Here is a 25649-nt window from a genome sequence, read left to right as displayed (position 1 = left end):
CGGACCCAGCGACTCGAGTTCGATTCCCGCTCACAGCCATGAACACCGGTGATGATTATCTGAACCGGTACTTGGTGCGGTGTGTAAACATCGCCACTGGGGAGACAAAGGCAGTCGGGCGTGGTGGTGGCCACCCACCCCCTCGTGTGCCGTGCCGGCCTTCATAGGTGCTCGCTAACAGCACTTGACCCAACAGTTTGTTAAGGCTTATTACCAGCTCCGATTTGACAGTGGAGGTCTCACTTTGAATCAGTTGGGTAGCATGTGTGGTAGCTACCCCGCCTGACGCTCCGCACGAAGCTCCGGGTCTTCTCAGCCACAGTTATGCCCTTCCTTCTCTATGCTTGCGAAATGTGGACCCCTCTGATTGGACATCTGTGACGGTTTAAGACATTCAGCCTGACCCTGCCTACAATCCATCCTGGGTTTAACCAGACTGGATTGCGTGAGCTCACAGATCCTTGACAGATCTGGATACAGTACCGTTCGTGAGCTGCTCCAGCAGGCGAGGCTGCATTGGCTGGGTAATATAGCCCGCATGGCCAGCCACCGCATACCTAAGCAGCTTCTGTTTTACCGGAAAGAGGAGTGATGTGGTTCAGGAGGATGTGGAGCTGTGTGGACTTGCCGATGACTGCTACCTGCGGTATCAAGATCGGCCTCTATGGTGGAGGCTCGTGCATGATGCTACTGGGTAGTTGGAGGAAGTCGCCCTCCAGCAACAGCGAAGGGCAGAGGAGCGATGCTCACAACAACTAGCGGAGCGCCCGGCGACTAAAACGTAGCAAGATGACACAGTGGGGAGCATAGTTGGTGCATCTGCCAGTCATTTCAGTCATCTTATACCACCTGGGTCTCTCTCATGTTCTGCCAGCGAGCCTTCCACACTTAATGTGACGACCTCGAAGTGCACCTAGCCTGGCACATGCGCTGTGGTGAAATCACCTTCACTCTGTCCATCCATCCATCAATGCATCTGTATTTGGCTCTGTCCGTCTGCCAATGTATCTGTCGGTTCATGCATTTGTCCGTGCTGTCCATCTGGTTGACCGAGGTCTTCATATGCCTGTCTGTCTGTCTTTCAGTCTGTCTGTCTGTGTCGATCTGTCCATGTATCTGTCATTTAAACCATATGTCTGTGTGTCGATCTGTCTGAACGAGTCTCTGTCTCTGTCCATCTGTTAGTGCTGTCTGCCTGTCCACTGCTTTATCCGATCTGTCTATCCTGATGCTCATTGGGTTGTGTCTTATAAGGGTAGATCTTAAAATTAGTTTTTTGTCATTAAACATCTTCTTTTGTCAAGAAGAGATGTTTTGTTAGTTGCAGTGTGAACGTGTTCGCCAGAGGGCACGATATTTGTTGTCTAGAGGGAGACACTTGAAAGACGAGAGGGGAGGCACAGGGAGCAGGAGGAGGGAGACACGTGGTTCTCGCGCCGTGCTGCGAGCGAGCGCTGTGGGGGCAATGCCGCTCGACCTCTCCAGGATCTACGCACGCGGCATCATCACTGCCGAGCTGTTCCCTGCTGTCCCCTTACCCACCGTGGGTGCTGCTCCACACTCCGACCGGCAACGGGGTGGCGCTATTACGCCTCTAACAAAACACAGAGATCCCCCGTATCTTCCCTATAAACGTAATGTTTCGTCTGTCTGTTTGTCTGTGTGTGGACGAAACTTGCGAAAGATTTGGCTCGCCATAAGCCCCTTGGTGAGCCAGCGCCATTCCATTTTTGCACCCGTCAACTTTAAAGTAGTTAAATTAAGAATTTTGTGCTATTTATTATTATTATTTCCTTACGCCGCTCAGCGCACGCCAAAGCACGCATTTGCACATTCGCGACAAAGCTGACAGGGGTTGCCCCCAGTAACGCACACGCTTTCATTGGGAGGGGGGTAAAAATTATCTTTCGAGTAAAAAATGCAAAACAAATCAACACAACGCTGACGTAAATTCTTCGAAGTGTCATGTCCTCTTCTCCTCACCCTAATGTGTGCACTTACTACTATAGGGTCGGTAGATACTAATATTATAGCGCTTAGATACTATTATTGTAGAGCGGATGGGGGGATGGTGGGGGGGGGGTAGCGGCCCAGCCCCCAGCCTGCCAAGGTGCCACCTCGGCCGGCTGGGCAATTTAGGCGAGGCCGGGGCTCTGCACGCGACTAGGCCTCACGACGGCACTGTGTCAAGTTCATAGTTTGTGCTATAGAGTCGATATATACTGTGATGGAGTCAGCATGTACTACTTTAGTGACAGCAGATACAACCACAGTCGGTATGCACTGCTGTAGTGAAAGCAGGTACCACCACAGTCGGTATGCACTGCTGTAGTCATAACAGGTACCACCACAGTCGGTATGCACTGCTGTAGTGATAGCAGGTACCACCACAGTCGGTATGCACTGTTGTATAGATAGTAGACAATGCTATCGAGTTGGTAGATACTACTATAGAGTTAGTAGATACTGAAACAGTCAGTATATACCACTACAGTCAGTAAATACTGCTACAGTCAGTATATATTACTACGGTGAGTAGCTACTAGAGTCAGTGGATACCACTATAGAGTGAGTAGATACTGCTATAGAGTTAGTAGTTACTGCTATAGTCAGTAGATACTACTATAGAGTCAGCAGATACTACTATACAGTTAGTAGTTACTACTATAGAGTCGGTAGACACTACTGTAGTCAGTAGATACTACTATAGAGTCAGTTGATACAATAGAGTCGGTAGATACTACTGTAGAGTCAGCAGATACTACTACGGTTAGTAGTTGCTACCGCCAGTAAATACTACTACACAGTCAGTAGCTACTACTGGCTCAGTAGATACTACTGTACAGTCAATAGATACAACTACAGAGTCAATAGATACTACTTACTCTGTTGTATGTAGGATGTGTAGGTATATATACCTACGCGGGGGTAAAGATATTTTTTGAGGAGGTGGGTCGACAATTTTCGGAAACCTTTTATATTAACTATTTACCCCACACTCTCTATAACTTTTTGGACTTCTGTAAGCTTCTTATAATTCTGTTGGTGGAGAAATGGACAAACGGCCCACCGGGCATTCACAATAGCTTTGTATCTGTGTATGTATATGTAAGGTTTTTAAGATAAGTTTGGAAATATATATTTTCGCCCGGGCAACGCCGGGTACTTCCCGCTAGTAAGCTTTTAGTTTACCTGTCATTAACTTATTTCGCTCCGCACGTAGCCAACCGTGCTAATTGGGGGTGCGAAACAGGCTGTTGGGGCAAGTGCTGTTCGCGAGTCGTACCTATGAACGGCACACGAGGGGGTGGGTGGCCAGCACCACGCCGGGCCGCCTTTGTCTCCCCAGCGGCGATGTTTACTACACCGCGCCAGGTACTCATTTGCGGCTGAGTCGACCTAGGGGAGGCCCAGGACCGGTTCAGATAATTGTTACTGGTGTTGGCCGTGAGCGGGAATCGAACTCGGGTCACACCCACACCAACCGAGAACATCGCGACCCGAACATTGATGAACACACCCACACAAAGACAAAGATCCCCTGTATAGCCTGAACAGATTGTTGGGGCAAGTTCCGTTCACAAAACGCCATCAAGGCCGGCACGACACACGAGTGGTGGGTGGCCAGCACCACGCCCGGCCGTCTTTGTCTCCCTGTTACCCACCGCACTCGGTACTCATTTGAGGCTGAGTCGACCTAGAGGAGGCACAGGACACACCCACACACGGAGAACATCCCGACCCGAACACTGATGAACACACAACAACAACGGCCATTCGCCACTAAGTGGTGGTGACGTCACCACGACGCTTGTGCCAGGCTAGGTGCAGTTTTAGTGGTAGGAGGCAGAGCCGGCCCAGCCACTAAGCGACCCTTGCAATTGCAAAGGGCCCCGTGGCCAGCAGAGGGCCCCCTAGAGTCACTGCTAGCTCGTGGGTGAAAAAAATCATACATCAAAGGGGCCTCCAACCAAATTTTGCTTAGGGCCCCCAAAGGTCGTGGGGCCGGTTCTGGTAGGAGGAGTAGAGTTGGGCCAATTGGAAGGGGAGAGGGAGGGATTTATGAACGGGGGGAGTCGGTTACAGGTGGCGAGATGTTAACTACCTCGCCTGGTATGTAGGAGGTTGTGGGTTCGATCCCGACCCTGACGCCTGTTGCTGTGTATTTGTAGTTTGTGGTGTCTCTCTCTCTCCTCGTGAATCGCGTGGATTTTTCTCTGGGTCATCCGGGGTTCCCTCCACATTTAGAAAAACAGCACTCGTTTAGAGTATTTGGCTGCTACTATACATTGGTGAGTTAATCCTCTTCATCCCCTATGGGACATCAGGTCCACGTGATGGTAAGCCGCTGCGTCGAGCTGTCATTTATTATCGCCAGGTGCTCAGTGAGGCCTCAACTTGGTAAAATAAAAAAGTTTTTTTTTATACTCTTTGGTTCTTTCGGTAAAAGTATAAAATAAATCACGACGTTTCGGGCGCAACACAGCAGACCATGCTTTCCCACCTGATGACGGACGCTTGTATTGTGCCCGAAACGTCGTGATCTATTTTATTTTCTACCTACGTGACTTTACCGAAAGAACCAAAGAGTATGGATTCCTGCAGTCACGAAAGCTTCAAATCAAGATTTTAAAAAAATTAGTTTTAAAATTTGAGCGGTGGACAGAGCGCGTCGTCTGGTGGACTAAAGGTGGAGGAGGCTTTTGCTCTTTTCAACCTCGACAGCGGTGGCGATGTCTCAAACTTTGTTTGGGCTCGCAGACCACTCAGCAGAGGCAAGCACAGCACACCACTACCCCTGGCGACAAAACGCATTCACTTATCTCTCTCTAAACGGCGGTACAATAATATAATACAAAGTGATGCATGTTAACCGGGACACACACCTTTGTGCTTATTATCTATGCTGTGTTTTTTTTGGCGGAGTTTGGGGGAGGGAGGGGCGGGCGAGCTTGGACGGCACATTTATTAATTTACTTTTGGTCGTTTACAATGAAGATTAAATTTAAATTAATTATATGCACCAGCGATTCATAATTTCGTAATGTGAGCGAACCCCTCCCTGCCCCTCCCCCGAACGTCGTCGCTAACCCCCGCCTATGGCTTTAGGGGCGAGCTGCATTTCGATGTTAGGTTTACGGGTAAGTTAATCGGGTTAGTTTACCTCACTTGGCACTGTTTAAATGTGATATCACGAGTGAAAACCAATAAACGTCGGAAACTAAAGATGTAATCAATATTGTCATTATTAGACCTCCTTTGTCAGTACCAAAATATAATAATAGGGGTTTCCCCCCCTTTTTCCTGGCAACAAAACTGAAACCTTTTTTTGCAAGGGATCATGTGTGCATTAACCACAATACTTGTGGTCACAATGCTTGCAGTTAATGCACACACATATTTACAACTTGTCAAAATGCTGTTAATGCACACACATATTTACAACTTGTCAAAATGCTGTTAATGCACACACATATTTACAACTTGTCAAAATGCTGTTAATGCACACACATATTTACAACTTGTCAAAATGCTGTTAATGCACACACATCCCTTGTAAAAAGGTTTCAGTTTTGTTTCCAGAAAACAGGGGGAAAACCCTCTATGTATTAATATTGTCATTGTTTCCGGATCAACCCGAGTTTGCATATCAGCAGCCCTTGCAGGCGACCCTCGTGAGGAGCGTCGCCATCCGGGACTCCGCTCTGACAGGCACCGCTGGGCAGGGCGGTCCAGAACTCTTGTGACCACCACGGCGGCTATGAGATGTTCACTCCCTCGCCTGGTATACAGGAGGTCGTGGGTTCGACCCCGACCCTGACGCCCGCTGCTGTGTATTTGGAGTTTGCGTGTCTCTCTCTCATCTCTCCCCGTGGTCGCATGGATTTTTCTCCGGGACTTCGGGGTTTTCCCTCTCTGTTTAGAATCGACGCGTTTTGGTTGTTTGGCTGCTGCTGTCCACCTCCACGTGGTGGTGATGGTGGTGGTGACGTTAAGCCGCCAATTCGTAGAGCTGTCAACTTTAAAATATGCCTGTTATATTTGGTCAAACATTTAATTAACTCATCTTCTTGGTTCTTTCGGTAAAGTCACGTAGAAGGGAAGTAATAAAATAATAAAAATAAAACATAATAAAACAATTCTCACGACGTTTCGGCCACAACGCAAGCAGCCGTCCTCAGGTGAAAACCAGGTCCGTCGAGGCGACAGAGTCTGAATGAAACAGCACACGAGCTTGGAGCATATATATAAGCTGGGCGCATTGACAAAGGAATTTGCATATCAAAAGGAATTTAGCATATTTATGGGAAATGCAGGAATGTGATTAGTACTGCATATGCATGTGCATTATGCAGGATTAACAGCATCAAAGGGAGCTGCAGTTACTGCTGCTGCAGCAGTTGCTGCTGCTGCTGCAGTTTCTGCTGCTGCTGCAGTTGCTGCTGCAGTTGCTGCTGCTGCTGCACTTGCTGCTGCTGCTGCACTTGCTGCTGCTGCTGCACTTGCTGCTGCTGCTGCACTTGCTGCTGCTGCTGCACTTGCTGCTGCTGCTGCACTTGCTGCTGCTGCTGCAGTTGCTGCCTTATCCATTTTAATATAACACTATGTATTATTCTACCCACCCTAATGTGTATCATACTGCTATATGTTTACTGTACAATTACGACACCATACATTACTCTGCACACTGCACCATGCCAGTGAGTGGAACGTGGTCTGAAAGTCACCGTAAACGTGAACACAATCAGTTAAGATCCGAAATGGTTTATTACGTCCTTCCAATGATTGCTAAGCCAGAATCCATCTTCTCGGTTGAAATTGTCTCTGTGTTTGTATATGTGGATCGCCTCATGAACGAATCTCTCATGATAGCCAGATGGCTTGCAGAGAACCTCTGTCTTGGAGAAGTCAATGTCATGTGAGCCCACTGAATTGTAACAGTGATCTGCCACGGCTGAGATGTTTGTCCTACCGTGTTTCAGGTCTGCCTTATGTTCACGGATGCGGTCCGAGACATGTCGTTTGGTTTCTCCAATGTAACTGCTACCACAGAGGCAACTTAGTTTGTAGACGCCAGGGTACTGTATGTCTGGAACCACATCTTTTACAGACGGGACCAGATCACGGATTTTATGTACTGTGTTGAATCGGACCTGGATCTTGTGTTTAATCAGGATTTTGGAGATCTTTTTTGTGACCCCAGCAATGTAGGGTAAGGTGATGGTCTTGAAAGGCTCCTCAACAGGATCCTTCTTGATGGTTGGAGTGATGGCTTTGCGGATTGTGTAGTCGGAGTAACCATTAGCCTTAAGAGCTTGGCGTACGTGTTTGAGTTCACTGGAAATGTGTTCATGGTCGGAGATGCATTGGGCTCTATGATATAGAGTCTTGATGAGGGAATTCTTCTGGGATGGATGGTGGTGGGAATCCGGTTTTAGATAAGCATCCGTGTGGGTGGCTTTCCTGTAGACAGAGTGGCTCATTGAACCATCAGGTCTCCTTTTGATTAGGACATCCAAAAAGGGTAGCTTGCCATCATTTTCGACTTCCATGGTGAATCTGATGGCTGGGTGTATGGAATTGATGTGGTCGAGAAATTGGTCTAGAGCAGGCCGGCCATGTGGCCAGATGACAAAAGTGTCGTCTACGTACCTCTTCCATAAGGTCGGGCGTAGAGTGGCAGTCTAGATGGCGTCCGTCTCAAATTTCTCCATGAAGATGTTGGCTACAACCGGAGATAGGGGAGAGCCCATTGGGGTGCCCTCAATTTGCTTGTAGAAGGTTCCATTCCAGGTGAAGTATGTATTGGTTAAGCAGTGTCTCACCAGGGGGGGTACCCCAGCATTCAGTCCTTGATGAACCAAGTCTTCAATGATTGCGATGGTGTCAGGCACAGGCACCTTGGTGAACAAGGAAACCACATCAAAACTGACAAGCAGGTCGTCTGGGGACAGGGCAATCCCCTTGATTGTCGATACCAGGTCAGTAGAGTTTAGTACTGCAGAGGTGGTTTTTCCAGTGAAAGGCCGTAGGATTTCGGACAAAAAACGAGCCAGTTTGTAAGTGGGGGAGTTGATAGTAGAGACAATGGGACGAAGAGGTGTATCTTCTTTATGTATCTTTGGCAAGCCGTACATTCTTGGTGGCCTGGCTGCAGAAGGTTTCAACGAGAACTGTTTGGTCTGATCAATTAATGCGGTTGAAGCAGAAATGATGTTGTTGGTTTTGGAGACGAGGCTGTTGGTGGGGTCTCTTTTTATTTTTGTATAGCTGCCATCGTTGAGTAGTTCTTGAATTTTGTTGTTGTATTCTATTTTGTCCATGATGACAGTGGCATTGCCTTTGTCGGCTGAGAGGATGACAATGTCATCCCTCTTTTTTAATTGAGCTAATTCTTTTTTAATTGAGCTAACTGCAGCTCCCTTTGATGCTGTTAATCCTGCATAATGCACATGCATATGCAGTACTAATCACATTCCTGCATTTGCCACAAATATGCTAAATTCCTTTTGATATGCAAATTCCTTTGTCAATGCGCCCAGCTTATATATATGCTCCAAGCTCGTGTGCTGTTTCATTCAGACTCTGTCGCCTCGACGGACCTGGTTTTCACCTGAGGACGGCTGCTTGCGTTGTGGCCGAAACGTCGTGAGAATTGTTTTATTATGTTTTATTTTTATTATTTTATTACTTCCCTTCTACGTGACTTTACCGAAAGAACCAAGAAGATGAATCCCTGCAGTCACGAAAGCTTTAAATCGAAATTTAATTAACTCGCCACTAATGTGATGGACTGGAACTGCTTCTCTTTGGCGAGGTGTATGATGTTAGCTGGTGTTGATGATGTTGCTGCTAATGGAAATTGCTTTTCAAGGTTTGCTCCGAGATTGATTGAATTTCGAGTCCCACCTGCGGTTGCCTTGGCAGGGCCACACCAAATGATTTCGCGGGCCTTGTACGGCCCGCGGGCCGGACGTTCCCCACCCCTAATCTAGACGATGATTTAAAAGTGCACAGCTCCCAGGGGCCTCTAATATCGGAAGGAAGAGCGTTCCAGACGGCCGCAGAAGCGCATCTGAACGTGCGCGAACCGTCTCTTGCTCAAGGGATGGATTCCTCGGCAAACCCGTCCGAGGGTCTCCCATCGACGACACTGCTGGGTTGGACTGCAAACGTCAACAATCGCAAACCCGGTAAACGAACCGCAGCGGTGAAGTCCCACGAGGGTTCAAGCTGCCACGTAAAATATTGGACGACCCTCAACCGCTCAAGGGACAAGAGGGTCAGGCAAGGCCGTAGCCATGGAGTCAACATAGGGGTGTCTGAGGGTCCCAACCCCCAAAAAATTTAAACTAATTTCCTGCCTAAAATATTAAAAAATTCACTAACACATGGGATGGACTATTTTTTTTACAATAATGTCTAATGGTGTATTGTATTACAGTGCTCTGTTTTTACTTTGTTTTACCATTTCTTGTTTCATTGTATGTAATGGAAGAGATTAGGGATTCATAAAGTAAAACCATAACCACAATCATATAAACAGAAATATACGCATTGATTTATATGAAGACAAGTCCAGATATTGGGGCCAAGGTTTAGCAAATTGTTGTTTTTATTTACATAGCATAGCAATTTTTTATAGAAATATATTGGGGGGGGGGGGGGGGTGACATTTTGAGTGTGGCTGCGTGAAGCTGGGTGAGTGTGGGTGAGTGTGGCTGGGTGCGTGTGGGTGAGTGAGGCTGGGTGAGTGTGTGTGAGTGTGGGTGAGTGAGGCTGGGTGAGTGAGGCTGGGTGAGTGTGGGTGAGGCTGGGTGAGTGTGGGTGAGTGTGGGTGCGTGTGGCTGGGTGAGTGTGGGTGAGTGTGGCTGAGTGAGGCTGGGTGACTGTGGGTGAGTGTGGGGTGAGTGAGGCTGGGTGAGTGTGGGTGAGTGTGGGTGCGTGTGGGTGAGTGTGGGTGCGTGAGGCTGGGTGAGGCTGGGTGAGTGTGGGTGAGTGTGGGTGCGTGAGGCTGGGTGAGTGTGGGTGGGTGAGGCTGGGTGAGTGTGGGTGAGTGTGGGTGCGTGAGGGTGAGTGTGGGTGCGTGAGGCTGGGTGAGTGTGGGTGGGTGAGTGTGGCTGAGTGAGGCTGGGTGAGTGTGGGTGGGTGAGGCTGGGTGAGTGTGGGTGAGTGTGGGTGCGTGAGGCTGAGTGAGGCTGGGTGAGGCTGGGGGAGTGTGGGTGAGTGTGGGTGGGTGAGTGTGGCTGAGTGAGGCTGGGTGAGGCTGGGGGAGTGTGGGTGAGTGTGGGTGGGTGAGTGTGGCTGAGTGAGGCTGGGTGAGTGTGGCTGCGTGGGTCTGGGTGAGTAGGCGGACAAATGCATCACCACAGCTCTCGGCAATGATCTCGAGGTGTGGCGACGGACACGCAGCGAGTCGAACCGGTTTCAGAGACAGCAGCTCGACGCACAGGCGACTGCGCATCGAGTGGACGCGACCCACCCCGTTGCTGGCAGCGTGGGGGGAATACAAAATACAATGCACACGCACTCATCCAGCAGTGGAGTTGCCTGAGGGCTTGTGCACCTATAAATCCCGCAGGTGCGTGGTGAGCAGTGGTGAGCGGTGGTGAGCGTGTGGGTGAGTGATGTGGGTGAGCGTGTGGTGAGTGATGTGGTGAATGATGGAAAGTGGTGAGTAACGTGGTGAGCGATAGTAAGTGATGGTGGTGGGTAGCGGTGATAAGGTGAGTTGGTGGTGAGTGATGGTAAGTGATGTGGGGTGAGTCATGGCGAGTGGTGGGGGGGTGAGCATTCCTCACCAACCCGTCGTGACATCACGTACCTGCGTCACGTGACCCAGTGCTGCCACACCTGTGGTGGATGTGACGTCACTCGAGTTCCCAGGTAGGTGCCGTGTGTGTGTGTTCATGTCCGTGTGGCGCGTAAACATCGCCACTGGGGAGACAAAGGCGGCCGGGCGTGCTGCTGGTCGCTCACCTCCTCGTGCGCCGTGCCGCCCTTCATAGGTGATACTCGCTAACAGCACTTTCCCCAACAGTCTGTTAGGGCTACACGGGGGGTCTTTGTCTTTGTGCCTGTATACGTGTGCGTATGAATATTTGCATAGGGGTAAGTGCGTGTGTCTACAGGTGTGTGTGTGTGTGTCTACAGGTGTGTGTGTGTGTTACAGGTGTGTGTGTGTTACAGGTGTGTGTGTCTTTGCATGGAGTAGGGAGCGGTGACGTTGCGGTTAGCACACAGCGCTACGAACTAGGCGATTCCCGCTCACGGCCACCAACATCAGTGACTATTAACTGAACCGGTCCTGGGCCTCCCCTAGGTCGACTCAGCCGCAAATTAGTACCTGGCGCGGTGTTAAGTAAACATCGCCACTGGGGAGACAAAGGCGGTCCGGCGTGGTGCTGGCCACCCACCCCCTCGTGTGCCGTTCATAGGTGCGACTCGCGAACAGCACTTGCCCCAACAGTCTGTTAAGGCTATACGGGTGATCTTTGTCTTTGTTTATAGCTGTATGTGTGTTTACAATGTGTGTGTGTGTTTACGTTCTGTGTGTTTACGTCTGTGTTTATAGCTGTGTGTGTGTTTGTGTTTACAATGTGTGTGTGTTTACAGTCTGTGTGTTTATGTATTTACAATCTGTGTGTGTGTTTACAATGTATGTGTTTACAATCTGTGCGTGTTTACAGTCTGTCTGTGTGTAGCTGTATGTGTGTGTGTGTTTAGAAGGCGTGTGTTTGTCTGTTTATAGCTACGTGTGTATGTTTACAATCTGTGTTGATGTGTGTGTTTACATGTCTGTGTGTAAAGTTGTATGTGTTTCGGGTTATCTCTGATTTATAGTGGGAAGCAGTCGTGTAGTTGTGATTTATTATTTTTTGTTTTATTTTATTTTTCTACCTTCGTGACTTTATCGAAAGAACCAAAGAGCACAGTAGTGTAGTTGTTCGCGTTGCTATTCCCACTCACGGTCCCCTAGGTCGACTCTGCTTCAAATGAGTACCTGGTGCGATGTGTAAACATCGGCACGAGGGAGACAAAGGCGGTCGGGCGTGGTGCTGGCCACCCACCCCCTCGTGTGCTCGCTAATAGCACTGGTCCCAAAAGTATGTTACGGCTGTACGGGGCATCTTTATATTTTGTATGTTTATGTACGTATGTATGTCTTTGTATGTTAATGTATTTGTGTGTGAACAAGTATGTGTGTGTTTGGTTACGTGTCTGTGTTTACAGGTGTTGTTACAGGAGTGTGCGTTGTGTATCTGTGTGATGGTGCCTGTGCGTCTAGGTGTGTATGTGGAAAGCTCTGTACATGTGTGTGGGTGTGTATGTGTGTATGTATATGTAGGTCTGTATGTGTCTGTATGTGTATGTATGTGTGTGTATGTGTGTATGTGTGTGTGTATGCGTGTATGGGGAGCGGTAGTGCAGTGGTTAGCGCTACGCTGCGCTATGAACCCGGCGATCCGGATTCGATTCCCGCTCACGGCCCACACTAGTGACTATTATCTGAACCGGTCCAGGGCCTCCCCTCGATCGACTCAGCCTCAAATGAGTACCTGGTGTGGTGTGTAAACATCGCTACTGGGGAGATAAAGGCGGTCAGGCGTGGTTCTGGCCACCCATCCCCTCGTGTGCCGTTCCGGCCTTCATAGGTGCTCTTTCCCCTACAGTCTGTTAAGGCTATACGGGGGATCTTTGTCTTTGTGTATGTGTGTGTATATATGTATATGTGTGTATGTGTATAGGTGTGTAGGTCTGTATCTGTGTGTATATGTATATGTGTGTTATTGTGTTTGTATGTGTGTAGGTCTATATGTGTATGTGTGTATGTGTGTGTGTAGGTGTGTGAGTGTGTATGTGTGCGTGTATGGATGTGTAACTATGCGCGTGCGTCCGTGTGTTGATGTCGTCAGTCACGGAAGAGATTTGTGGTTTAGGCATTTGGTTCGTGACAACCACAGGTGTATGCAGGTGAGTGAGTGTACAGGTGAGTGTACAGGTCCGTGTGTGATACAGGTATGTGTGTGTGGTACAGGTTTGTGTGTGTGTATGTTGGGAGTGGTGGCGCAAAGGTTAGCGTGCTGCGCTACGAACCGGGTAAGCCGAGTTCGATTCCTGCTCACAGTCAACACCAGTGACGATTATTTGAATAGGTCCTGGGCCTCCCCGAGGGAGACAAAGGCAGTCGGGCGTGGTGCTGGCCCAGCCACCTTCTCGTGTGCCTTTCCAGCCTTCATAGGTGCTCGCTTACAGCACTTGCCCCAACGGTCTGTTTAGATTATACGGTGGGGGTCTTTATTTCGCGTGTGTATTGTTGTCTCACTGATTTATTTACTTTTAAACGTTGTATAATTATTTATATTATGTTCAAGTGGCTGAAGTGTAAAGGTGACGTAAGTACTTCCAGGAGATGCGTTGGTCTTTGTAGTAGTGTCCGTACACCTAGCCTGGCACGGGTGATGTGGGTTAAAAAAAACCCATATAATTCGCATTAAGTGGTTAGGGGCCGTACATAAATGACGTCACGCACCTAAGGGGGGGTCATACATTTGTGACGATGTGTGACGAGGGGGGGGGGGGGGTCAAAAATCATCCAAAATTGCGTGACGTCATTTATGGACGGCCCCTTAAAATGTATTTATTGTGCCCGCTATATGTGTGTGTTTCAGTCATGTGTGTAGTCAGTGTACGTATATGGGTGTGTGTGTGTCTTTGTATGGGAAAGCGCTGGTCGAGTGGTTAGAACGCTGCGCTACGAATCTGGCGAGCTGAGTTCGATTCCTGTTCGCGGTTAACACCAGTGACGATTATCTGAACTGGTCACGGGCCTCCCGTAGGTTGAATCAGCCTCAAATGAGTACCTGGTGCGGTGTGTAGTAAGCATCGCCACGAGGGAGACAAAGGCGGTCGAGCGTGGTGCTGGGCACCCACCCCCTCGCGTGCCGTTCTAGCCTTAATAGGTGCTCGCTAACAGCACTTGCCCCTACAGTCTGTGACGGCTACACGGGGGGTCTTTGTGTATCAACCCATGGCACCTGGGGTCTGTCCCGTGACCTCTGGTGAGAGCCCTCGACACTTCACGTGGCTTCAGAGTGCACCTAGCCTGGCGCTGTGATGACGTCACAGCCACTGAGTGACGATCGTGGCTGTGTTAGTTCATGTATCTATTGTATGTACAGTAGTTTGTGGTAACAGTGTCGTGCATAGCATATAGTAGTGTGTAATGTTGTAAATATAGCAGTGTGTTGTGAAATATGGTGTGTATTCGTGTAGTATATAGTGTAATATGTGGTGTATCGTGTGTTGTAAGTGTGAGACGTAGTGTCGTGTGAGGGTGAAGGCAGTGAGGTTGGCCTGAGTGTGGCGAGTATGGGGTGAGTGTGGTGAGTATGGGGTGAGTGTGGTGAGTATGGGGTGAGTGTGGCGAGTATGGGGTGAGTGTGGTGAGTATGGGGTGAGTGTGGTGAGTATGGGGTGAGTGTGGTGAGTATGGGGTGAGTGTGGCGAGTATGGGGTGAGTGTGGTGAGGCTGAGGTGAGGCTGAAGTGAGCGTGAGCAGGGGGTGTGTAAGACTGTGTGTATGTCGCGAGATTAGTGTTTAGTGTGAGGAGCTGGTACTATTTTCCAGAGGTGTGGACTCGAGTCATGTGACTTGGACTCGAGTCAGACTCGAGTCATGAATTTGATGACTTCAGACTCGACTTGGACTTGCATAACAATGACTTTGTCCCACCTCTGAGGTGTGGACTCGAGTCATGTGACTTGGACTCGAGTCAGACTCGAGTCATGAATTTGATGACTTCAGACTCGACTTGGACTTGCATAACAATGACTTTGTCCCACCTCTGAGGTGTGGACTCGAGTCATGTGACTTGGACTCGAGTCAGACTCGAGTCATGAATTTGATGACTTCAGACTCGACTTGGACTTGCATAACAATGACTTTGTCCCACCTCTGCTATTTTCTATCAAATACCACGGTGGAAACACCCAACCTATCTTGTGCAGGAGGCCCCAGAGGGATGGGCGTTCATGACGCCCCATTGCCAAACCCCACATGGCGAAACGAGACTGTTGAAAAATAGAACGTATACAGAGTAGACTCGATTATCCACTTATGGTTTATCCGATTTGCGGATTTACCGTGCACCTGAGATTTTGACATAAATTAAGAACTTGTAGATTTTCCCTTAAGCCCAAATCAATAATCTAAAAACAGTTATACCTTGTTATACTTGGAAATGTTTATTACAAGTTACGTGCTTAAACCAAACAAATATCTGCTCCAGTTATTCCGAAATCAAGGTGATCTCCTCTACAGTACAGTAGTTGCATGTTTTTACAGGAGCGGGTGGAGTTTGATTGTTGTTGATTGGCGTGGCTCTGCTCGTGTCCACTTAGTGGGCCGAATCTTCTGCACGGGAGCAGGAAAAGTGTTATTGTTGAGCACGCGCATCGATCAGATCGTTAGTATTCGTTCTAAATCGAAAGAGTACCAATCAAACTCGTCAGTTGTGCTTCATTTTGAGTGATTCATCTGATCAGTTATTTTGTGAGTTTTCATTGACGAAGCTGTGTGATGGCATAGAAACTTAAACATAATTGACACCTATATTATTGTTTTTTGGCATCGATATCCGCAGAAAATTGGTATTTATGAGTTATCCGTGATTTAGAATCATCTGCTTCCATCCTCCCCATCGAGAAGCTACTGTACTTCATATTTATTTCTTATTTCGTGACTTTCATTCCTTTTTTCTCTATTTCGAATTATTATCGTGTTTTTGTATTGTTTGTTGTTGCAACGTTCTGACCCCATGCCCCAACTGGACATCTGTGAAAAAAGAGCTTCATAAGCTCATAGGATTCCTCCTCCAATCGTCTAAACATAGATTCTGGTTGGGACTCTGAACCACCCCCTCCTCGGAGTTCCTCGAAAAACAAAAAGCCACTGTGGTTGGCCACGTGGAATGTGCGAATGCCTCCTGTGGACGAATGGCTGTCACTCCTCTGTCGGGAACTGGACCCGTGCCTGGATTTGTGTGGAGCACAGGAGGTCCTGTGGACTGGTTATGGCTCCAGTCATCGTGAGGGGTGGACAGTCTTCCACTCGGGGCAGGAAGCTGCCCAACAAGGAGTGGCTCTGCTTTTGAACAAGAGCATGAAAGGGGGTATGGAAGCGGGGTGTAGGAAGCCGTGAGTCCCAGGCTGCTGTGAGCTCGCCTCCCCATCAACGGGAAGCGAGGAATGGGGGTGGTGGCTTGCGCCCCAACCAAAGATGAACATCAGTGGAGGGATGCAGACAAGGCCGTTGAGTCGGATACCTTCTACAGCCTGCTGTCTCATGTGCTGGCTAAAGTGGCCCCTTGGGATAGAGTCATCCTGTTGGGTGACTTTAATGTCTGAATGGGTCAAGATGCCTGCACCTAGGCTGGAGTGATCGGAAGGCATGGGCCAGACCAGCTCAATAACAGCGATAAGGATGCTGCTAAACTTCTGTGCAAACCATGGGCTTGTCATTACAAACACATTGTTCTGGTATCGGAACATCCACATAACATCATGGATGCATGCTGGGTCCAAGCAAGAACATCTGCTGGACTACATAGTGATGGAACTACAAATGCGGGCCCTCGTCCTTAACATCAGGCCAGGGCTCTAACCCCCAGAAACGGGTTTTCAGGTTTGCTCAGGACTTTGGGGAGGGGGAAATCCTGAGCTTATATAACATGGGTAATTTGGGATTGACCCTGCTGGGATTGCAATACCTCAAATATTGTAGGAAGTAGGAAACCCTGAGAGTGACTGGCTGACGTTGCCATCTGTTGAGGAAGTGTGAAAGGCGATCCAGAGCGTGAGACCACATAGAGCCCTGGGCGGAGACGATCTCTGAAGTGAACTCCTTTTGGGAGGGTGGTATTTGTGTGCAGGCTGCCCTATATGACATCACTGCTATTTTCTGGTCCATCGGATGGCTTCCGCAGGATTGGAAGGATGCCCTGATGCTTCCCTTCTTTAAGAAAGGGGACCACACAAATTGTAACAACTGCAGGGGCATCTCCCTCCCCAGTATACTGGGAAAAGTCCTGGCAAGGATTCTCATCGCCTTGCCAGGCACACTGAGGAGAGGCTTGCAGACTGGGGCGGTCCTGCACTGACACCATATTCTGTCTATCTGCTACAGCAGAGGTATAGGGAATTTCAACGTGACCTCCATCTCTACACTATTGACCTCGTCAAGGCCTATGGTACACTACTAGGCCAGGGCTCTGGGTTATTCTAAATGCTTTTGGGGTCCATGACCCTCTTCTCACAACCATGCAGGACCTTCATGATGGTGGGCAGGCCCAGGTAAAGTTGCATGGTTGGGAGACAGACCCATTCCCTGTTCACATTGGAATGGGACAGGGATGTGCTCAGGCCTCTACATAATTGAACGCAATTTTTTACACTATGTAGTTCATGATGCTTTATATGGCTGTACCGGAGGAATTTCCATCTGGTATAGATACAAAGGGAGGCTGATCGATGCCTGGGTGCAGTAAAGGGATGGCTCCCTATTGGTCAACCATGTTGCATATGCTGATGATCTGGGAGTTGCCGCTGACTCATTAGTTGGATACTTTGATGCAGAACTTACTAAGAGATGGGACCTTAGCATCAGTCTCGCAAATTAAAGCACTTTCCTGGGATTTGATCTCTACCCCCTCCACTCCCTATTGGTGGAGTCTTCTTGGCCACGTTCATGCCCCCCCCCCCCCGTTCTTTGCTTGCGAAACATGGAGTCCTTTGGATAAACATCTGCGCAGGTTAAAAACATTCAGGTTGGCCTACCTACGATCAATCCAGGGTTTAGCTAGGATGGATTGTGTGAGGAGCTCACAAATCCTTGAAAGATTTGGACACATTCCCTTTGGTGAACTCCTGCGTTGGTTGGGTCATGTTGCCTGCATGCCCAGCCACCGCATGTCCAAGCAGTTTCTGCTTGGCTAGATAGTGGGGGCTTAACGGGCGTGGGACGGGCTAGAGAAAAGATGGAATGATGTGGAACAGGAGAATGTAGATCTGAGTGGACTTGCCAATGACAGGCTTCAGTTTCAGTTTAATTTATTAGGTATAACCCTGTGAGCCATGCCGCTCTTGACTCGGGTGCAACCGCAACAAAACAAAGACATGAACAAGAAACATCTTAAAGTGACTACACACACCAGAAAAATCCTGGAAAAAACAGCAAAGTCTTCCAGAAAAAACTAAATCAGCCTCTGTAGAGGAGGCTCGTGAAGGATGCTACTGGGCAGTGTTGGAAGTAGTTACCCTCTAAAGTGCATGTGGGCAGCGGTGACGCAGTATTGTGACTCATATATAGTGACTGTGGTGTCTATGAACCAATCGCAACCAATATCCACAATCCTCACCTCTTCCCCTCATTCCTGAACCCTGACCCCTCAAACCCTTACCTCAATCTCTCACCCTTGAACCCTGAACCCAACATTTTTCACCTTCATCCATCACATCCATCTATCAACTTTCACCTCTACTGCTCACCCCAATCCCTCGCTCCAATCCCATCACCCTTAAAACCTCTCCCCAATTCCCAAATCCCTTTGCCCTCTGCTGTCAATCCTCCCCTCCTTCACCTCCATTCATGACCTTCGGCCCTGGATGTTACCCCCCTCCTTGACTCCCACAGCCACCCTCCTCCCCAACCAGCAAACGACCCCCCCCCCCCCGCCCACTGTAACCCCTCGACTGGGCAACCAGAAGGAAGAGATGGCCGCCCGGCTACCGGACGTGACGGAGCAGGCGATGGCGAGGGACGAGGGCGCGGGGCGGTCTGGGAGGAGGAAAGACCTCGGCGGGTTCGCCGACTCGGCCGAGAGCGCCACCGCCGCCTCTGCCACCCCGGTGTACTTCCTGCTGCACAGCCCCGTGGCGCTGGCGCTGGGCGTGGTGCAGCTCGTGCTCGCCTGTGCCGTGCTCGCGCTCGGCTTCGTCGACATGGCCATGCGGCGGCAGACGGCGCTCGTGCAGACACGCATCCCCATCGTGGCCGGCGCGGTGAGCGGGACGGCGCGCGTTGCGAGGGACTGTGATGATGACGATGATGATGATGACGACGACGATGATGACGACGATGATGATAATAATGATTGTGATGATGACGATGATGATGATTGTGATGACGACGATAATGACGATGATTATGATGTTGACAAAGACGACAATGACGACTATAATGATGATGTAAACGTCAGTGCTTTCTCCCGAAAAATGGCTATGAGCCGGACACGCTGACACCATCACGCCCATTCAATGGTTATTCACGCCCACATCGAGTAGCCCCACCCACCACTGGTAGCTCCGCCCACCGCTCAGGTAGCCCTGCCCCCCTCTAGCCGAAGCATGTGTAGGTGACGAGGGCGGGAGAGAGCTTAGATGATGGCAAGAGAATGAGAATCAGAATCTGTATTATTCTGGAGGAATCCGATGAGCTATGAAGCTCTTTTTCACAGATGTCGAGGAAGCTCCTCCTCCACACTGCCCAACCTCTTGCCCAACGGCCAGAACTCTGCCGAATGAGCCGAAGGATGGAGTCGATGCTCCCTCCCTCCCTCCCAACAGCCACAACCAGAGTCTCGCCCTCCCCCAATTATGCTCGCACCTTCACGGTTGAAGAGAGGTGTCTCTCCATAGACTCATTGCGAAGCCTCTGATGATGGTGGTCGTCATCGTCGTTGTTGTATGCGTGGGTGTGGATGTCGCTCACTCGAACGTAGCCGCGCCTGACGCTCCTCCTCCTCTGCCCTGTGTCCGTAGCTGCTGGCCGTGCCCGGAGTCCTCGCGCTCTCCGCGGGCTTCAACAAAAACATCAACGTGGTGCGTGCGCGTGTGTGTGCGCGTACGTGCGTGTGTGCGCGTACGTGCGTGTGTGCGCATACGTGCGTGTGTGCACGTACGTGCGTGTGTGCGTGCATGTGTGTCATTGCAGATGGGGAGTAATAGCTTTAACGGTTAGCGTATTGTGCTACGAAGCCAACGATCCTGAGTTCAATTCCCGCTCACGGCCAACACCGGTGACAATTATCTGAACTGGTCCTGGGCGTCCCCTCTTTGTCCTCATAGTCTGTTCAAGGCTACATGGGGGATCTTTGGTGTGTTTAGTGGGCCCGGGCAGGTGCAAACACAACCTGCATCTCATCGGTAATGCCGGTCGGTAACGCTGCCGGTGGTCATGAGTAATGCCACTTACAGCCACCACAGTGGCCAATGGGGAGATCTGGATGTAAACACTTTTGTTTTTACTTCTATTTTACCAGGTAAGGCCCACTAAGCTATGTAGATCTTTCTTCTTGGTTCTTTCGGTAAAGTCACGTAGAAGGGAAGTAGTAAAATAATAAAAAGAAAACATAATGAAATAATTCTCACGACGTTTCGGCCACAACGCAAGCAGCCGTCCTCAGGTGAAACCAGGTCTGTCGAGGCGGCAGCGTCTGAATGAAACAGCACACGTGCTTGGAGCATATATATAAGCTGGGTTGGAAGGGGGGGGGGAAGGGCGCCTTGACAAAATAATTTGCATATCAAGAGGAATTTAGCATATTTATGGGAAATGCAGGTATGTGATTAGTACTACTTATGTCCGTGCATTATGCAGGATTAGCAGCATCCAACGGAGGGGATATGGGAAATGCAGGTATGTGATTAGTACTACTTATGTCCGTGCATTATGCAGGATTAGCAGCATCCAACGGAGGGGATATGGGAAATGCAGGTATGTGATTAGTGCTACTTTGCCCGTGGATTATGCAGGATTAGCAGCATCACAGGGAGAGGATAGGGGTAGCATTAATAAAGGGAAGAAGTGTTAATAGTATGGAGCTGCAGTAACTAAATCCACCACGTAAACAACTAAAGTATAAACTACATAGTATCATCATTATATTAAATATACTCTACAATAAGCTGAGTTACTAACAGTAAGTAATACATTACAATTCTACGTCGTAAAAAATACAATATGCTTCCATCTAAACTTTATTCTCTTACATCACACGAGTCTACACCGTACTATATATTGCTATAGACAAACCCAACATTAAATTACATACTGTATTGCTATAAACCACCTTATCCATTGTAATATTACACTATGTATTATTCTACCCACCCTAATGTATATAACACTGCTGTATATTCACTATACAATTACGATACTATATATTACTTTGTACATTGTATTAAGAAAATAAATTTTTATACTATTTGTTATTATACATTGTACCGTTGACCGTCGTGTGAAAGATACTAAGAGGAAGAAACAAAATATGCCAATGCAGCGGAGCAAAGAATCCATTCCCTGCTTGCGCTGTGGCCGAAACGTCGTGAGAATTATTTTATTATGTTTTATTTTTATTATTTTACTACTTCCCTTCTACGTGACTTTACCGAAAGAACCAAGAAGATGAATCACTGCAGTCACGAAAGCTTTAAATCGAAATTTATGTAGATCTTTTTCAGAAGCAACCTTGCGATCATAAATGATAGCTCAATTATGTGGCCTATCATCACGTGGAATTTTGTAGCGACCAAATGCTCTAAAGACGTGATGTTGATTCTAAATGTGGAGGGGGAAAACCAGAGAACCCGTAGAAAAATCCACGCAACCATGGGGAGAGAGACAAGCAAACTCCAAATATAAAACAGGCATCAGGGTTGGGATTGAACCCACGACCTCCTGTATACCAGGCGAGGTAGTTAACATCTCCTACCTACCAGGGCTGGAGACCCCTCCACCTTAATTTCAATTACCACAAACCCACGATTTAAATATCAAACTAAGCTTGTGCTGGACGCCCCGCAGGGTACAGGTGTTTATGACGTATTCCTGGCCAAACCCCCATTTCGCAGAGCCAGGAGACTGAATCTGCACCCTCAGGGTTCCTCCAGAAACAGCAAAAAGTCACTGCAAGTGGCCATGTGGAATGTTCGAACACTCACTGTGGATTAGAGGCTGCCACTCACCTATTGGGAACTGTACCGGTACCGCCTGGACGTGTGTGGAATACAGTATGTCCCATGGACTGGTTCTGGCTTCATGAGTGGTGGACACTCGTATCAGGAAACTGCCAAATAATAGGGATGTGGGCTGTTGGTACAGAAGGATTTGGAGCTGAGTGGACTTGCCGAACAATGGTACCAGCGGTGTCATGATTGGCTTCTGTGGAGGAGGCTCGTGAAGGACGCTACTGAGCAGTTGGAGGCAGTCGCAGGGCAGAGGAGTGACGCTCACAACAGCGAGCAGAGCGCCGGGCAAATAAAACGCAGAAAGTCGGCACGCTGGGGTGCACAATTGGTGCATCTTCCAGTCATCTCAATCAGCCAACCCATGGCACCTGGGTTGGTCCCATCACCTTCTGCCAGCGAGCCTTTGACACTTCGCGTGGCCTCAAAATGCACCTGGCACAAGTGCCACGGTGACGTCACTGCTGCTTAGCGGTGAATGGGAGCTGTTGTGGTGGTGTGTATAGTGGGGAGCGGTGCCGCAGCGGTTAGCACGCGTCGCTCTGAACCCAGTAACCCAGGTTCGGCTCCAGCTCACGGCCAACGCCATTGATGGTTATCTGAACCGGTCCTGGGCCTCCTCTAGGTCGACTCATCCTTAAATGAGTACCTGGCGTGGTGTGTAAACATCGCCACTGGGGAGACAAAGGCGGCCGGGCGTGGTGTTGGCCACCCACCCCCACGTGAGCCGTGCCTGTCTTCATAGGTGCTCGCTAACAGCACTTGCCCCAACAATCTATACAGGCTATACAGGTGATCTTTGTGCGTGTGTGTGTGTACGCGTGTGTGTACGCCTGTGTGTGTGTACGCCTGTGTGTGTGTACGCGTGTGTGCGTGTGTGTACGTGTGTGTACGTGTGTGTACGTGTGTGTGTGTACGCGCGTGTGTGTGTGTAGGTGCTGGCGTGGCTGCTGGGCTCCCTCAGCGCCGCGGCTGCCTGCCTCGCGGTGCTCGTCTACGCCGCCCTCACGCTGCACTTCAGCCGCGACGAGCTCGCCTACATCCACTCCAGCATGGACATCTTTGTCTTCAACGAGGTGAGCGGACGCTCGCTCGCGGCACGGCTTGGCCACCGCAGTGGAAAAAAACAACCCGGGCTGGCTCGGCACGGCACCGTTGTGCGGTGGTGAAACAAAATAAAATAGAGAGGTCGCTTGGTCAATGGGCTCCACGGTGGTGAGATGTTAATTCCCTCGCCTGGGTGTGCAGTAGGTCGTCGTGGTTTCGACCCCAACCCTGACGATTCCTGTTGTATATTTGGGGTTTGCGTGTCTCTCTCGCTCTCTCTCGCCGTGGTCGCGTGAATTTTTCTCCGTGTACTCCAGGTTCCACCCCCTCCCCCCACATGGGAATCGCTGCAGGCTATAAATGTCTACATGACGACGATGATGAGAAGCCGCTTTTGTTGACCTATCGTTTGTGATGGCCAGGTCACTTGTGTGAAAAAGAGCTACGGATAGTTCGGTGGGGCCTTACCTGGTAAAAAAATACATGTATTATACTAACAAATTTCATAATAATAAAATATAATAAAAGAACATAAATTATAATCAATGAAGGGAAAAAAATTATATATATAATTGAAAAATAATAATGAAATAAAAAAAATGTAAAAAAGACTGCTGCTGCTGTGAATGACACGGGTGCCACCGCTGCCACCTCGCTGACCAATCGCAGTACACGGCACACGACCAGCTGGCGCGTGGCGCCAACGCGGCCCTGCTGGTGACGGCGCTGCTGAGCATGGGCTTCTGTGGCTACGCGGCGTGGTTCGCCATTCGCTGCCTGCGCCACTCCTGGGCGCCACCACACGGGGTCTGCTGCTCCTGCCTGGAGGTCGAGCTGGAGCTGGAGCGGTGAGAGAAGATGAGAGCGAGAGAGAGAGAGAGAGTGTGATTGTGGGCATGCAACTCAAACTATGGACCACATAGTACACCCATAGAGATACAACATAGAGACTCATAGAGACCCATAGAGATACAGAGACACATTGAGACCCATAGCGAAACACAGGTATATTAAAGGCAAGTCACAGGTCGTGGCACTTTCTCAATGCAACCCAAACTCGGACCATATATGATTTGAAGCTTTCGTGACTGCAGGAATTACTCTTTGGTTCTTTTGGCGAAGTCATGTAGAAAGAAAATAAATTAAATAATAGAATACGACGTTTCGATTGCAATACAAGCAGTCGTCATCAGGTAGAACACAATTTGAGAGAGAGACAAAACACAGACACGGAGACACACAGACAGACACACAAGCAGAGAGACAACACAGGACACACAGACACACAAGCAGAGAGACACAACACAGAGACACACAGACACACAAGCAGAGAGGACACAACACAGAGACACAGAGAAAGACAACTCAGGGTAAGAGGGCAGGGCTCGATATCGTCCTCCCTGAGGCTGTGGAGTGGCCATTGTATTGTGGCGAGATTAGCCTGTCAAGGATGCATTGGGACAGAGCGAGCTAGGAACATCCATCCTGTCAATACAACCTAGAAAGACAACTCAGAGAGTCAGCTAACATCGTTGATATTTACACGATTGTAACCGCAAAAAAAACCTCGATTATGATAAGCCTTACCATGGGCTAGACGGGTAAGCTTTGTCTGGGTGACCTCGTGTGTCCGTACACAGGTGGCACTGCTCGATGAGGACGACTGAAACGCGACTCTTTCCTGCACCACGGAGCTCTCCGACCTTCCACCTGATCCAGGTGAGAACCCGGCCCTCGGAGAGTCGAGCGGCCCTCACTGGCTCCTCGGTGTGTGTCTATGGCGACCTTTTTTGCCGGTAGTTTAGTTTTTGCTTTATTTCAGGCAATAAAACAGGAGTTGTGTTAAGCACCAAATAGATAATACGTTTTGCAAGGCATCAAGTCTGCATGAACCCACATGGACTTGTGGCGAGTATGTGTGGTTGTTTATTGCCAGAAAGGGTAAAGCCTCTTCTGATTTTCTTAATTCTTGATTCGAGCAAGAAGGTACAGTGCTCGACCCGAGCTTTAAGTGCACCGATCCTTGTATTGTCTTTGCACTATCTTGATTTGAAGCTTTCGTGACTGCAGAAATCCAAACTCTTTGTTTTTTTCGGTAAAGTCACGTGGGTATAAAATACAATAATTGGTGATTTATTTTATTTTTCTCCACGTGACTTTACCGAAAGCACCAAAAAGTATGTCGTTGTACTGGTGAGACAAGGCCATAAAGACAGCTGTGTAGGCCAATCGGCTGCAAAGACAATGTTTACATTATCAGAGCCATGTTTGTTTGCATGTTTGCCACAAGCACTGTGTAGTTGATGCAGACTTGATGCCTTGAACCTGGGAGTGGTGTTTTCTCCCCACTGCCGGCATTTATAGGTGATCACTAACAGCACTTGCCTCAAAAGTTTATTAAGGCTATATGGGGTGTCTTTGTGGGGAGCAGTGGCACAGCGATTAGCGCGCTGTGCTATAAACCCGGCTAACCGAGTTTAATTCCTGCTCACGGCCAACACCGGTGAAGATGATCTGAACCCGTCTCCGCCTGAAATGAGTACCTGGTGCGGTGCGTCACCATCGCCGCTGTTGTG

General features: G+C 49.1%; 1 protein-coding gene across 1 annotated transcript; it reads left to right on the top strand.

The window, feature by feature from the left end:
* Positions 1 to 10879: 10879 nt before the first annotated feature.
* Positions 10880 to 23925, top strand: LOC133360091 (uncharacterized). The gene is made up of 5 exons (XM_061578680.1): positions 10880 to 11009; positions 18695 to 19062; positions 19822 to 19881; positions 22962 to 23102; positions 23743 to 23925. The coding sequence occupies exons 2-5, from the start codon at positions 18775 to 18777 to the stop codon at positions 23923 to 23925; spliced, it is 672 nt and encodes a 223-aa protein (XP_061434664.1). The 5' UTR covers positions 10880 to 11009; positions 18695 to 18774.
* Positions 23926 to 25649: the final 1724 nt, after the last annotated feature.

The sequence above is a fragment of the Lethenteron reissneri genome, chromosome 67 (assembly GCF_015708825.2).
Source record: "Lethenteron reissneri isolate LAM-NWPU_2019-01 chromosome 67, ASM1570882v1, whole genome shotgun sequence".
NCBI classification, from domain to species: domain Eukaryota; kingdom Metazoa; phylum Chordata; class Hyperoartia; order Petromyzontiformes; family Petromyzontidae; genus Lethenteron; species Lethenteron reissneri.
Note: the sequence above shows the minus strand (reverse complement) of the source record. Positions and strands in the feature narration are given on the sequence as shown.

What these genes read in the sequence shown, in the direction of transcription:
- LOC133360091 (XM_061578680.1), top strand. Translation starts at nt 18,775, where the DNA reads ATGGCCGCCCGGCTACCGGACGTGACGGAGCAGGCGATGGCGAGGGAC. An exon ending in TCAACAAAAACATCAACGTG is followed by an intron (nt 19,882 to 22,961) that starts GTGCGTGCGCGT and finishes GTGTGTGTGTAG; the next exon opens with GTGCTGGCGTGGCTGCTGGG. An exon ending in ACATCTTTGTCTTCAACGAG is followed by an intron (nt 23,103 to 23,742) that starts GTGAGCGGACGC and finishes GACCAATCGCAG; the next exon opens with TACACGGCACACGACCAGCT.